Source organism: Ahaetulla prasina, chromosome 8 (genome assembly GCF_028640845.1).
Source record: "Ahaetulla prasina isolate Xishuangbanna chromosome 8, ASM2864084v1, whole genome shotgun sequence".
Taxonomy (NCBI): Eukaryota; Metazoa; Chordata; class Lepidosauria; order Squamata; family Colubridae; genus Ahaetulla; species Ahaetulla prasina.
Window position 1 is genome coordinate 31,715,525 of NC_080546.1, and position 16,046 is coordinate 31,731,570.

The 16,046-nt window shown below is 34.4% G+C and overlaps 1 protein-coding gene and 1 non-coding gene across 2 annotated transcripts in view; both read right to left on the reverse strand.

Moving 5' to 3' along the window:
• Window positions 1-16,046, reverse strand: part of TMEM131L (transmembrane 131 like) — a 73,124-nt gene that overhangs the window by 29,119 nt on the left and 27,959 nt on the right. Inside the window, exons 6-12 of the mRNA XM_058192613.1 lie at window positions 13,142-13,258; window positions 8,662-8,772; window positions 6,264-6,341; window positions 4,101-4,251; window positions 3,937-3,995; window positions 2,980-3,088; window positions 369-465 (exon numbers count right to left, since the gene is read on the reverse strand). Of these exons, the coding sequence (XP_058048596.1) occupies window positions 369-465; window positions 2,980-3,088; window positions 3,937-3,995; window positions 4,101-4,251; window positions 6,264-6,341; window positions 8,662-8,772; window positions 13,142-13,258 (722 nt within the window). The remainder of the gene's footprint in view (window positions 1-368; window positions 466-2,979; window positions 3,089-3,936; window positions 3,996-4,100; window positions 4,252-6,263; window positions 6,342-8,661; window positions 8,773-13,141; window positions 13,259-16,046) is intronic.
• On the reverse strand, window positions 7,051-7,181 carry LOC131203583 (small nucleolar RNA SNORA66). Its single transcript, XR_009156431.1, has one exon. It is a non-coding gene; the product is annotated as a small nucleolar RNA SNORA66 (small nucleolar RNA).

Consider the following 16,046-nt stretch of genomic DNA (forward strand, 5'->3'; position numbering starts at 1 on the left):
ATACAATGTATAAATATTTTTCAAAATACAATAAAAATTAATCTGGAAACTGCCTTCTCCCTCCCTCCCTCCCTTCCTTCCTTCCTCATGATGTAGCATTACTTATTATTATTATTATTATTATTATTATTATTATTATTATTATTATTATTATTATTATTATTATTATTATTTATATCTCAATATATAGTAAAATCTATCTGTTCCAAATGTCATTAAAATCAATGTATCCCTCTGGAAATTGTTTTTAAATCATGTCAAATGAATTATGATATCTGGATTAATTCTAATTTATAGAATACGCATTCCTCTATTTTTGAGGATTTTGCATTGTAGTATGTTATTACAAATTTGCATTAAAAACTCACCCTTCTATTACTGGATGCAAAAGACACGGCTTAAGTAAAGTTGTTCTATCCAGTAGATTAACTCTTTCTTGGTTGCTTTCATGACCACATAGTGTACCTATGTCAAAGAAAGGGGGAAAAATGGATCCAGGAAACTATAGACCAACCAGCCTGACATCAATACTTGGGCAGAACCTGGAAAAGATAATCAAGCAACAGATCTGCGAACACCTAGAAGCAAGCAAAGTTATAACCAGAAGCCAACATGGGTTTGTCAAAAACAGATCATGTCAAACAAATGTTATTGCATTCTTTGACAAAAAAACTATATTAGTGGACCAATGAAATGCTGAAGACATAGTATACTTAGATTTCAGTAAGGCATTTGACAAAGTACAACCTACTTCTTGGTAAGTTAGAAAAATGTAAAATAGACAGATCAACACTAGATGGATTTGTAACTGGCTGAAAAACTGCACTCAATGTGTAGTCCTTAATGGAACTGCATCTACCTGGAGAAAAATAAGCAGTGGTATACCCCAAGGTTCTGTCTTAGGCCCAGTACTGTTCAATATCTTCATAAATGATTTAGAGGAGGGAATAGAAAGGGAACTCATCAAATTTGCGAATGACATTAAGCTGGCAGGAATACCCAACATCACCGAAGGCAAGCTCAGGAACCAGAAGGATCTTGACATATTTGACTGGGCTCTATCTAACAAAATGAAATTCAGTGGTAGAAAAGTAAGGCTTTATATTTAGGTAAGAAAACCCAAATGCACAGCTATAGAATAGTGGCTCAATGGCAGTAACTGCAAGAGGGATTTAGGAGTCCTAATGGACAACCACTCTTATGAGTCAGCAGTGTGCTGCAGTCATCAAAAAAACCAATGCAATCCTAAACTGCATTAACAGAGGGATAGAATCAACATCATATGAAATTTTAGTACCACTTTATAATGCCTTGGTAAGATCACACTTGGAGTATTGCATACTGTTTTGTTCGCCGCAATATTAAAAAAATGTCGAGACTGCAGAAAGAGTGTAGAGAAAAGCAATAAAGATGATTAGGGGTTTGGAGCCTAAAACATATGAGGAACGGTTGCAGGATTGGGTAAGTCTAGCCTAGTGAAAATAAGAATTAGGGGTGACACCACAGCAGTGTTCCAATATTTGTACGGCTGCCACAAATAAGAGGGGGTCAACCTATTCTCCAAAGCACCTGAAAGCAGGACAAGAAACAGTAGAAACTAATCAAGGAGAAAAGCAACTTAGGAGAAATTTCCAGACAGTGAGAACAATTAATGAGTGGAATGGCTTGCCTTTAGAAGTTGTAGGTGCTACATCACTGGAAGTTTTAAAGAAGAGATTGGACAGCCATTTGTTTGAAATGATGTAGGGTCTCCTGCTCGGGTAGGGGGTTGGACTGGAGGAATTCCAGGGTCCCTACCAACTCTATTATTCTGCTATTCTTTCTATGACTGTGTGTATCCATCCGATCAAGGCCAAAGAAAGTCTGAAATGGTATAGGATTGCCTGCCATGGGCAGAAGGTTGGAGGAGAAGCCTTTCAACGTCCCTTCCAACCCTATTATTCTATCTTCTAAAGCAGGGGTCTCCAATCTTGGTCCCTTTAAGACTTGTGGACTTCAACTCCCAGAGTTGCTGGCTGAGGGACTCTGGGAGTTGAAGTCCACAAGTCTTAAAGGGACCAAGGTTGGAGACTCCTGTTCTAAAGGAGTTGTAAGCCGCCCTGAGTCTTCGGAGAAGGGCGGGGTATAAATGTAAACAAAAAAAACAAAAAAAAAAAGGAGCACACATGAAAAATCAGACTTATTGGCTGAACAACAAGAACAACAATTTTGGCATACATTTCACATATATCTTAGAACCTTAGCAGTTTCTCAAAAAAATTACTACTGTTTCATCTCATTAATATGTATCTGAATCAATACCCATAGATACTGCTGTTTGTAAAATGTTTAAATTTAGGATGTAAAGACCAACTGGAGGGAAGCAATTTCTCAGATGTTTGAAATTGGATATTTAGAAAGAAAATTAATGAAAAACAGATTCCAAACCAAAAATATACACCTGTTAATTATAATGCTGATTATGCATTTCACCATATCCACAGTTGAGAATTTAAGTATGGAAAAAACTTAATATTTTATAGAATAAAATATTCTATAACACAAAATAATTTCAAATAAAGCAACTGTCTGGAAAGCATATTATTTTCCCTGCAATGTAACCACACTATATGATGGTATCCTATCCACTTTAGTTTCTCACTTGTATCACAGTCTTTTACCAAGATGAATAAATTGAAGTAGATTATAATTATCCATGTATAATTACATGTATTTCATACACACACATATTTATACCATAATACAATGTGACTTATGTTTAATAGTCCTATCAAAAGGACCATGAACATTAATAAAATATATACTTGAAATGTTCTTTAAAAGCCAAAAATTATACAGTATGCTAAGTTAATACATTTTGTTTTTTTATTAGAAAGGTAGACAAAATGGTTAAAATGAAATTAAACAGTTTTTAGCTCTGAACAAAAACAGACCTATAAAATATCACTTATTATTACACAACATATGAAAGTACTGTACCTTTACAAATAATAGAAGCTACTTTTGTGAAATTCATGGTCAACGATGGTAGCAATATTGGCTCAAAAAGCAAAGAAAATATTTTTTCCTGGGTCAAATGTTTTACATCCTGCAAAAAAAGCAAATTATACTGTTACATCATTTATTTTTATCATAGTTGCTATAAACAGGCAATGTTTCAAATCCCTGCAGTTTGTCCCATCCTACTCCCTACTTGTGCAAATTCTTTCATTCACAATTTATACCAAAAGTATATTCTCATCTGCTTTTCAATACTCCATTTCTCAGTTCATTGGTAAAAGCTTCTTGAATCAATCTGTCTTTTCACAAAAGTATTTGATTATCCAGAGGAAGAGACATTAAGGGACAATATTGTTTTGATTTTATTACTACTATCGGGTACTATTACTACTACACTATTATTATTGTTGTTGTTGTTGTTATCATCATCATCATCATCATCATCTTTATTAAACATGAATCTCAGTCAACTGAACATTCAAAATGCATCACACATACCACGGACTGGTGCTAATGGTTGATATAGGTTGCTGCCAGCATCCTAGGTGGTGGTGGTGGCTGTTATTTCTAAAAACTTTTAATCTACTGATTTCCAGGACGGTTCCTTCCTTGCACACCTGATTCAATACTTTGATTGGTTCAAAAAAACTAAACTAATTTCTATTTCTAAACCAAATTAGGAAATAAAGAATGTTCTGTTCAACATCATAAACATGTTGGTAACAATCCTGTTTGTATTTTGTTCCTTGAATCAAGGATTTTCTATTCCAATTTATTTTTCAATAAAATCACAATTTGCTGTATTATAACTTCCTGGGCATAAGGGGATCAGAAAGAATTTGTGAGCAACTTATTAAACATAAAAGTTTAGGGCAAAAATAATATTAAGCACAATAATATAATGTTTATATATACATATATATATTTAAAAATTACCTGTACATATAAAAGGTTGTTCCCCGAATGTAATACATACAAGATTACTGAAGAACCATCTATACGAAAAGAACAAAACCAGAAACAAATGTAAACTCTCTACTTTAATATTATACTATGGTAAAAAATAAAAAAAATAAAGTGGTAATATAGCTTGGCCTTACCTGAGGTCTGTGTTTTATCCATTGCTACATAAATTACAAAAAGGTTCTCCAGTAAGTATTGTCTAAGATCCACAAATTCATGCTGCACATTTTTCATTCGGACCATTAAACTTATTTCTAGCAGTAGGTCATTGGATGCAAAGCAACAATTCTAATATAAAACGAAAGGAAAATCCAAAAATGACCACAGGTGAATAATTAAAAGCCTACAAATACAAGTCTTAAAAGTGGGTGTTACCCACACCAAAGCAAAACTGTTGGTGTGACAAACAAAGGGACACTCTGATGGCATTTTTCTTGTATGCTATGCACTAGCTAAGGGATTATTATTATTATTATTTTGCATGGATATTCCAAAGAGGAGCAGTATCACACCTATTATGTTGCTTTCATGTAAATTGTTTAAGTTTAATTAAGTCTATCTAATGATTATGTGTAAACTGAATTTATAATTTACATATAATTTAGACAACCATGGAAGATAGTAATATCACTATTGATGATGCAGTGTTACTAGATCCACTACTGGATCTAGAAGTGAGTCTGCAAATCTGAAATGGAACTCAAAAGTTTGATCATGTTAAATAAAGAGAATGAATGAAGAGAATGAAGCAGCTACCTGAGGCTCTAAATGCCTGCACTATGAAGAGGGCAGCAGTAGTATCCCACTGCTATCTCTTCTAGTTATTGAGAATGGTGTTATGAATCTCTCAGCCTGCCCTGCAAATTCTAAACTACTCTCCTGCCCTCATCTGCCATCTCATGACCAATGTTTCATATATTCAAAACTCTGGAATGAATTCCATCTTGTTTTTTGATTTTACTTTAACTTCTTTAACAGTATTAAAGAAAAAGATTTGATATTCAACATTGTATTGGTAGAAGAACATTTTTGGAAATTAACCACCCTTCATTCCAGAGCCTTCAAGGTCCTCCATTATTCAATTGTACAGGTAGTCCTCACAAGAGTCTGTTTGGTGATCATTCAAAGTTACAATGGCTCATGAAAAAAGCGACTTATGTTCGTTTTTCACACTTACAACCATTGTAGCATCCCCATGGTCACATGATCAAAATTCGGATGCTTGGCAACAGGTTCATATTTAACATGGCTGCAGTGTCCTGAGGTCATGTGAACAGTTTTTGTGATCTTCTGACAAGCAAAGTCAATGGCGAAGCCAGATCAACAACCGTGGCACTAATTTAACAACTGTAATGATTCACTCAACAACTTGGCCAGAAAGGTCGTAAAATGGGGCAAAACTCTCTTAACAAATGTAGCAACATAAATTTTGGGCTCAATTGTGGTTGTAATTTGAGGACTACCTGTAACCCCTCCTCATTCTGTTGGAAATCTAAAGGGCGTCAGGACTTCTTAAAGGAATGAGTTATGAAAGCTAGTCTCCAAATGCTACCTTCTACTAGTATGAGATTATCTGTCAGTTGACTTCTCCTTCCACAAAAGTAATCCAGGAAGAAAGAGTTCTTGAAACTAATTATTATTTTTTTCATAGATGGAGTAGTAAACATGAGAAAATTAGTATTTTCTAAATACTATGTAAAAGAGCTGATTCTGGGAAAGGATCATTCTGGCTAACTCTATAATGTTCCATTCTTCATCTGAATACCACCAAACCAGCTGTTCTTGGGACTGGAACATTCCAGAATTTAAAATGGCAAGTTTTTCACATTCTTAGAGTCACTTTAATAACAGAAATTGCGGTGTTTGCACCATTTTAAGTTCCCCAAAATAGTAAGAGAATCAAGAAGACAGGAAAGGAAACAGCACAGAAATCTATGTTAGATAATAACCAGCTTAAAGTTGAAGAAAAAGAATATCTAGAATAAAAGTAGTTCTGTTTAACAAAGCTAATTATTCAAAGAATAGAATGTTTAAGAGCAATTATTAAATAATTCTAATAATGTTCATAAATAAATATTAAAAAGGGTATTTAGGCCGTATATAACTTGAAAAAGACCTGATAAAGATAAAGAAGGGAAAATTAGTTTTGAAAAGATAACTTCAGTGTACATGCTAATGTATACCGGAGCAATGAATCAGAACTGGTTCAAGTCACATCTAACAGCAGCTCAATTTACTGCTCATAGATAAAATGCTTATATTCGTAAAAGCAAATTTAAGAGCAAACATACATGCCATACCTTAAAATAATGATACAATTTGTTATGTAAACTGCATTCAAGGCGAACTTTTACATGACTGACATTCCTAGTTTCTGCCTGAAAAAAATACATAACCAGTAGTTTTATAAAATAGTTCAAGAAATTGAAATCTAGAGGAAAATAAGGAGAAATCTATAATATCTAAGTTGAACAAAAGGTTGTGTCAAAGTACAGAGAAGTACTTTCTTCTGTATTAAAATCTTGGGCTTCCTAACAAAAATGAGAAATTTGGATCTCTAATTATCCAAAGACCCAAGGCTACTGATCATAGAAACCTTCTATTATATGCAATGTACTTCAGACATTTTAAGAAGATACAAATGGCATGTATGCTTTTTAATGTTGTAATTTATATTATTTGTGTTAAAATAATAAGTAACCACTTGGAAAAGTATTTATCATTTTGTAAAATCAGATTGTCAGAGGTACTTATTGAAGAGCTTGCATCCAAAATATAACAAACATAATATAAAATTTAATAAATTTAAATAGCATTGTTGCTCATTCTATTTCATTGTTACATTTAAAGTTTTAAATTTCCACAAGGGGGAGCTATAAGATCTTATTTAAATTCTTTATATAAGCACCACATTTTGTGGAAATATTAATATCCAAGGTCCAAACTTGTGTTTATTATCAGCTTTGTTAAAATACAATGCAGGAGAATCAGCAGGAGCTACACTTACAAAAGAATATTTAATAAATCAGTATATTGACAGTGTAACAACTGAAACAATGCATCTTTTAATAAACTAGGGACTGTTTATGTTGTCATGGTATAGAGTAAGCAGCCTTGCTATATTTAAGGCTAATAAACATCTGTTACCACGTTTAATTTAGCAAACCTGTTCCCTTTGCTTCTGCTACATCACGCAGAGCCAGTGATCGAGTTTGCATGATTTTTTCTATTTAAAATAAGATCTAGACTTATTATCATCCCTTTTCTATGTTTATTAATATATGAAAGTGTATCTTGCCCTTTAAAAAGATATTTATCCATAAAACAGTCAATAAAACACTTTTTTCCTCACTGAGCTAGAACTTTTTTAAAAAAGTTCACATAGCATTTCATAGTTCTAGCTCCATTTAAAAAAATTTCCTGTTTGCAAAGTGGGAAGCCCAGCCCTTAGCATGCAAATCAAACAATTTAGTTATATTCTTTCACATATAAATCTAGTATTTGTGTTCTATAGACTTCAATGCATTTTTATTCTGCCCAAAGTTTCTAAAGACAATGGGACACAATCAGAAAAAGTTGATGATAGAAAAAAAATCTTGGAAAGATTTGTGTGCTGAAATTCACATTCTTGCTTTTTCTGCTATAAAGTGGTCAGTCAGTATGCTAAGTCAATTAATTCAGTTTCGGATAACAGTTTATTATAAAATGGCCAATCACTACTGATCAACTAATAGTGCTTCAGTAGACAAATGCTACAAAGAAAGATCCATATTTTTTTCCAAGCTGAGGTTCACACTTAGCTTTTCAAATACGAATCACAAAATAATACTCTAAAACACTGTTTTCAATCCTGGCAACTTTAAGATGTGTGGACTTCAATTCCCAGAATTCCCTAGACAAGATGGCAGTTGAAGTCCACACATCTTAAAGCTGCCAAGATTGAGAAACATTGCTCTAAAAATATTGTTTAAATTATTAAACAAATTAAATATTATTTGCATTTAAACTTAATTAAAATTAAATATGTGATTCCTCAAGTCCCTAATTAAATTATTTCTCTACATCTGTCACATTACATATTGCAATGTTTAGAAGTATGCAGCCAAGGGAATCAGATTGTGCATTTCTGTATTACATAATACTATGTAAAAGACCTTAAGACTGCTTTAGAACAGTTATGAATTGCTCTAACTTTCTTAGTTGTTATGAATAAATAACAGCAGCAATCAAAGTAATGAAAAAACCCTTAATAATATTTCTTTGTAAGCAAGTTGAAAAGACTTTTAAAAATCTCATTAAGAGATTCTCTCTCTGACAGTATCTTATGTAAGAGTTATATACCAAGCAGGTTTATATGTCAGAAATTTTGCCTGCTTAAATTAGCTGGTGAAAGTGAATGAGAATTATGTCAAAGCATGGATGCATGAGAAAGCGAAACAGTTCGCTTTATTTTTAGAGCAAAATCCTCAGCATAACGGAAACACTTGTCTGCAAAACCACAGCCTTTAGTTATCAGTTATTTCATCAATAAGGTTATTTTTCCCTACCACTTACAAACTCAGTGGTAGAATCTTCAATTGTCAATAAATTACCCATTCTCAATTCCAAGGTCACATTTAAAACTCCAGTTAATACTGTACTTAATAATGAACAGGACATTAAGAGTAATAAGATATTTTTTAAAGAAGAATACAGTACCAGTGTTTGTGATATCTGAAGACTATTGATATGTGGAAGCAGCAAATAAGTGTTAGCTAACTCCTGTCTAGAATCTTCTGAAATGGCTTCTGAAGTTCCTGTTCCAAATACCTAGTACAAAACAGCATGTTAAATTAAACATTTCCAACAATAAATGTAATAAAGAACTGCAATATTTTACTAGCACTTTTATATAATGCTATTTTAACAATAAATTAAATGTTGCTGTATTAAAACAGCAAAAAGAAACTGTTTGCGGTAAACATCTAGGGTATAAATGAAATATCCTTTCAGGAAACTTCAGATTCAACTGACCAAATTTTATTTTGAACATCACACCTACAACCCCCCACCCCAAACAACAGATTATGTTTCTTACAAAACAGTCCTCAAAACTTTGTAACGTAAATAGTTTTGTATAAAATATATTAATATTTGTATTTGTTTGCTTCTTGCTTTAAATTATGCAAATGATGTAAGTGACTGCAAATGATGCAAAAATGTCAATGAAGTAATGATGTAAATTTTGCCAATTCAGATTTAACAGAACTTCAGATTTAATTAACACTGTTTTCTCCGTGTTTATAATCATTAATCAAGATTTTACTGTTTCATATTGGCATTAAAAGTTTGTGAGTGTGCTTTCGTTCGTTCGTGCGTGTATGCATGCGTGTGTGTGTGTGTGTGTGTGTGTGTGTGTGTGTGTGTGTGTGTGTGTTGAGGACGTGCATCACATTGTATCTATTACTGGAATAGATAAAATAGATAATGCTCTCTTCAATATATTTGAATCAGCTACCCCATCTAGCTTTAACTTTTTGTAAAGCAAGCAAAAAGACCAATTTTTGATTTAAAAAGTGAAAGCTGATTTGCCCTGTTCATGTATCCCTAAAAAGTATCACAAAGTAGAGAAGCAACAACTTTTCTGAACTCTCACAGTAACGGCACAGGCATAGTAATTTAGGAAAAGGCTCTTTTAGTGTACTGTACTCAGTTTTCTATTTTCCTAAGCTACTCTAATTATTCTAATTATTATTATTATTATTTTGTTTCTCTCTCATGTGGAGATTAAGAAGAAGAATTAGGTATGTTCACTGCTTATTTATAAAAATAATGAAGGTGGGATAATAATAAATTCATGCCAGATCCAAATTCATGCTAGACCCTTGTATGCCTCAACTCTAAACATTGCTAAATTCATCCCTACCAAATATAAAACACATTTTCTGCAAAAAAACAAACAAGCAAACAGGTCAGGGCAGCATGAATATGTTCAAAACCTGATATTTTAAGGGTGTTTTTTTTTTTAGCACATTTATTACAAATGAACATATTTTGAACATGCAGGTAGTCTATGATTAAGAAAGAGTTCCCTATCTCTGTCCTGTACTTAGGACTGCTTATTACTAAAAATTGAGAATGGCATTATCATTCCTTGAAGCCAATGAAGCTGTACAACGTTTCGGGAACTGCTAAAAACAAGCTGTATGTAAAAAAATACTTAGCTTCAGTAGTTCCTGAAAGAATTGCGTAGCTTCAATGCTTTGTTGGCTTAGGCAGGACCATCTGCCACTGATATTTTTAGTGACGGGCAGCCTGTTTTTATCTAGGGGTTGTCCTTAAGTCAGACGTTCTTACCCTGGGGACTGCCTATATTAATAAGGTATCACTTCTTTCCACAATTTTATATCAGAATCATGATACACATGACCTCACAAATTAAAGATGAACATATATTTGAATACGCCTAGTAAAACAAAATTTCCAAAAATACATTTTAGTTTGTAAGACAGATTCCTGAAAAAAGAAAAAGAAAAAAAGCAGTTTGAAAGACAGGTAAGATTTCAACTGTTGGTACTGAGATAAAATAGGATGTCCTATTTAAAAATAAATGTAGTCCATTTTAAAAAGAGCTTCTTCCCTAGGATTAAAAAAAACAACAAAAACCATCTCAAGAAAAGTTGAAAGGCATGCAATATAAATGACAGAAATTTTTTCTACATGCCAGCATGGTTGTTATCCTTTTTAAAATCAGGATGAAAATAAAATTATAGCTTTCTCCTCTGTCACAGAGTTGCTTTGTTTCTTTCTTTAAGTCTCTAAAAAGAACACTTATAGAAAAAAATATAAAAATAAAGGAAATTTTCATACGGTATATAAGCATATGACCACAAACAGGGTTCTTGAAAGGAAGAAGCTACAGGTGTTCCTTAGCTTATGACCACAACTGGGACTGGGCTTGCCTTCTTAAGTCAGTGTGGTTATAAAGTGAATGTCATCTGACCGCATTAACTTACGACAGCAATTCCGGCACTTTGCACTGTTGTTATTAACAGAGAATAACATATCATTAAGGGAGAACCCACCTCAATCCAAGCCATTCCAGGCTTGGCCCCTCCCAGCCGCAGGGCTCACTAGCAGACTGCCTCTAACTTTTGGCTGCCCGGCAGGCTGCTTGGCAGGGTGGCAAGCAGTCCCAAAGGCTGCTTACAGTGTCCCAGGAAGCCCCAGATATGCCAGCAACCATTCCAGAGGTGGGTTTCAGCAGGTTCTGACCATTTCCACCAGTAATGGAAATTTTGAGTAGTTCGGAGAACCGGTAGTAAAAATTCTGACTGGCCCCGCCCACATCTGTTCTCTGCCTCCCAGGTCCCAGCTGATCGGGAGGAAATGGGATTTTGCAGTAACCTTCCCCTGGATTGGGGAGGGACTGGACGTTTTACAGTATCCTTCCCCTGGAGTGGAGTGGGAATGAAGATTTTACAGTATCCTTCCCTTGCCATGCCCACCAAGCCATGCCACGCCCACCAAGCCACACCCACAGAACCGGTAGTAAAAAAATTTGAAACCCACCACTGAACCATTCATTCACCCAGCTGCCTTTTTTACCAGTTCTCCAAACTAAATTCTCACCTTTTACATTCAGCTCCCCTTGCCAAAGCAGAAGCACCTCCCTGTCTTTGCGGTCTTCTTTTTGAATCCAGCTTCTCCCACAAACATTTCCAACATCTACAGTGGCTTCCCAGGCTGGCCCAACAGTGCCAGCAAACCTTCATTTCCCCAGCTATCTTCTCTCCCAGTTCCATGCACCAACCTTTAACTTTTTGCTGCCTTCTTTTCAGACACAACTTCTCCAGCTTCAGTCTTCAGAAATCTGTTGTCTCGAGAATGACTTGTTCCAAAGATAGCGCAGCTTTCCAAAAGCTGTGATATCTTTGGAAATCTGTGCTGTCTTTCCAAAGGCACTCTGAAGACAGCTCAAGTTTACAAAAAGAGCCCTGTCTTCAGAAAGAAGGAAAAACAGTAGGAGAGTGGGAGACATTTGCCTGAGAAGCTGGGTTCAAAAAGGAGTCAGTTCTTACCCAAGTTCCATGCTAGCATAAAAACTAGGGCTGTAACAAAGGCATTATATTCTCAGATGGCATGATGCTTTGGTCTCCACTATAGTAAAAAATAATAAGTAATAATAAATAAGGGGACATAGTGGCTAAGACACTGAGCTTGTCGATTGAAATGTCAGCAGTTTAGCAGTTCAAATCCCTAGTGCCGCGGGGTATAAATGTATACAAAAAAAAACAAAAAAAAAACAGGGTGAGCTCCCGTTACTTGTCCCAGCTTCTGGCAACTTAGCAGTTTGAAAGCATGTAAAAAATGCAAGTAGAAAAATAGGAACCACCTTTGGTGAGAAGGTAACAGCGTTCCGTGTGCCTTTGGCGTTTAGTCATGCTGGCCACATGACCATAGAGATGTCTTCAGACAGCACTGGCTCTTCAGCTTTGAAATGGAGATGAGCACTGCCCCCTAGAGGCAGGAACGACTAGCACATATGTGCAAGGAGAACCTTTACCTTTACAGTGAAAAGAGGATCTTTGCTTTTCATAAGACAAGGTTGAACATATTATTATGCTATGTTTCCTGGTAGGAAAGAGAGGAATGAGTGTCTGCTTTGCTCCAAAATAGAACTGCTTAAAAATCAGAGACATCTATGCAAACTAGAGAAATATGCCTTTCTCATGCCAGCTTCTGACACCCCGGTAAGACCAATTCTGCAATCAAACATAAAAATGAAGCATCATGACTGCTTGTAGAACGAGCCCAGCATAAAGCCTAGATTGTGTCCTCATACCTTGCAAAAATAAATCAAGGCCAAATAGTATAATGCAGTTTTAAATTATGTGAATGAATATCAAAATATTAATATTCCCAATAAGACTACTTGTCCTTTAAAAAAAGATATTTTTTTCATAAAGATTATTCTTTTTAAAGGAGACTCACCAATATCCATGCAAAATCCTTTCATGATAGCAATGACTATTGGAGAGGATACCTTTAAATGTCAACTTCTTACACAGCATGTAATGTTCTGCAAATTGTATTTGTTTAGACTGTACATCTTTGACAGCTTTCGGTTGTTGGTCCATTACACCATCATTTGAAATCAAATATGTTCTATATCTCAAGCTGGTAAATTAATAATTACCTGATATGAAAATATTCCATGAGATGAGGTATTTATAAATAACGAACTTTCAAAACTGCCTTCTTCTACTGGAAGAAAAAGTACTCTGAAATAAATTTTTCCCATTGCTGGAATCACCTACAAATAAAATAAAAAGCATCTGATGTTCAGTAAATCAAATTGCCATTCATTTATTACAGACTTATAAATTACAAAGAGACATCTATTACTTCTTTCCTTTACTATGATAAAACTAGCCAAAATACACTCATTTGCCCATCACTTCATCAAAGAACCAACTCCTAATAGTATTACATTGTCCTTCTATAACCCATAGAAAAATTATTGTCTTCCAAGTGTCATAAAGAGCCATGGTGGTGCAGTTGTTAGAATGCAGTATTGCAGGCTAACTCTTCTGCTAGCAGTTTGATCCTGATGGGCTCAAGATTGATTCAGTCCTCCATCCTTCTGATATCAGTAAAATGAGGACCCAAATTGTTGGGAACAATATGCTGATTTTGTAAACCACTTAGAGAAGGCTGTAAAGCATTGTGAAGTGGTATATAAGTCTAAATGCTATTGCTATAATAGTGGTGTTCTATTATCTGGCTTCAATATGCTATAGTTTGTATTAATCATGCTTTGATAAACCAGTAGAGCTAGGTTACCCATAACACTAAATTATAAAACATTTTTATGAATAACAGTGGCCAGGTTTACACACATAGCTAAGCCAATGCTTAGATTATGGCTAAACATTGGGGGCACAAATTCAGTCACTAGCTATTCTCACATACAGCTATTAATCACTGACATAATGCCATTTCATAACGGATACATTCATACATTACTCCAGGCTAAAAACTGGTGATATTACGCCTGAATACAAAATCCATTTTAAAGGGATTTAAATGGATTTCATGTGGCATTAAATAGCAGTGATTAGTATCATATTACATATCCTCTTCTCATTCCTCATGGCTTGTTCCTACATTACAATTGTAAGTCACACTTGTAAGGTCTGGATGAAATGGAAAGCTATGATCTGTCACAAATCAGTATAACTACAACTAGAACGAACTAGAGATTACAATTAACAGAGAATTAACAGAAAACGACTCAATTCCAATTTACAAATACAGAATGAAGCAAAATATTTTATCAATGGACATATTGAAGGATATTTTTGAACAATGGTCTGAGAAGTTGATTTTAAGAGTGACAGCCTCTACAAACAGACTGTGTTTAAAAGATGCTATGGAAGAGGAACAAATATTAGCTGACTAGATTGAGAGTGATTTAAAAGTGGATTTAAAAATGACATGGAAAAAGATGTTACACAAGATGTATTAATAATTAAAAGAGGTGTATAAAGTTTTGATTAAGGTTAAAAGAGATACATTGCTATCTCTAGTAACTCTTAATGGACTTTTGCTGATCAGGGCTGAAACCATGCAGCAATATGGATTTTTTTATAGATAAGAGATGGGATACAGGGAAGAAGAGATCATTTGTTGTATTTTAAGAATAGGTGATAAGCTACTGAAATTATTTATACTTTTGATGAAAAGGAAAGTCTCTCTCTCTCTCTCCCTCTCCCTCTCTCTCACACACACACACAAAGATGACATTTTAACATTAAGGATGTGATGCGAAAACCTCTATGGAAATAAATTCACATTTCCATATACTTGGTTTATGTTGACTGATGCCCTTCAACAGCAACTGAACCTGCAACGTAACAAACCACCCTTGAAATCAGGTTAACTTCAGAGTAATTTGTGACAAGATAGGGGTAGGGAGGAAGAACTGTAGGGAAAAAAATTAAGACATTTTAAGTACACCTAAATGTTCACATTGATCATGGTTGCTCTCCTTATACTTTGAGAGGAAGTTCCAGATTAGTTTGGCTTCAAAAAAGCATGATAAATTGCAAAATAAATTTTATTTTGCAAAGGGAAAACATGGAGCCTGCAAACCATATTTTAAATATTTCATTAAAACAGCTGGTTATCAGCTTCTGTTAAGGTTTAACAGCCCACTGAGCATAAAAGGAGGAGCCTTACAGATATATAGACCTTGATCTAACATCAGCTCTGCAGTTTCATGTGCAAATTGCTTTATGTTTCAAGGCTTGAATCACATTTCAAACTTGCTATTTGCATTCTGTGTGCGTTCACATCATGTACTTTATAACAGGAAAAATAAGCTTTACAAAAAGGAGGGAGGAAACTTTGTTGTATGTTCCCACAAATGAGACAGAACCGAGTAACATGTTGTCAACTCACCTTTATTTTTTAAAGGATGTGTTCTAATAACGCAAAATTATAAATATACTTCTTGGTTATCTTGGTATCTTTTAACATGTTTTAAATCAGAAATATTTCAGTTCTTTCACAGGGGAATGTGTCTTATTTATTAATACAAACTGAGCCAAAGCCACAACTTTCTGTCTTAAAACTGAGTCAATATTTTAACCACTAGAGCGAGCCTCAAATGGCCTTCAAGACAAGGGTTTCTAGGGAAGTGATATCCTTGCACATACAGCACCACATAAAAGAAGAATTAGTACTTCAGCTTTTAATAATGTGGTTGTTGCACACATAGGTATCATAGCTACAACTTGTGTTATTGTGTTAGAAACTTTTTATACTTGCAGTTTGAGTGCAGTTTGGGAATTGAAATTTTCAGGAGACATAAAATTCAGACTGATTTCAGGTGTTTCAGTATGGTAAAATAGCACTAATCCATAAAGACTTCATTCTGCAGGTAATCCTCAATTTACGATTGTTTACAATGCCCTCAGAAAGTTACTTATGACCTAAGTTTGCACTTACAACCGTTGCACTATACCCACAGTCATGTGATGACAATCTGGGTACTTAGCAACTGGCTTGTATTTATGATTATGCATTTGCTATTAAAT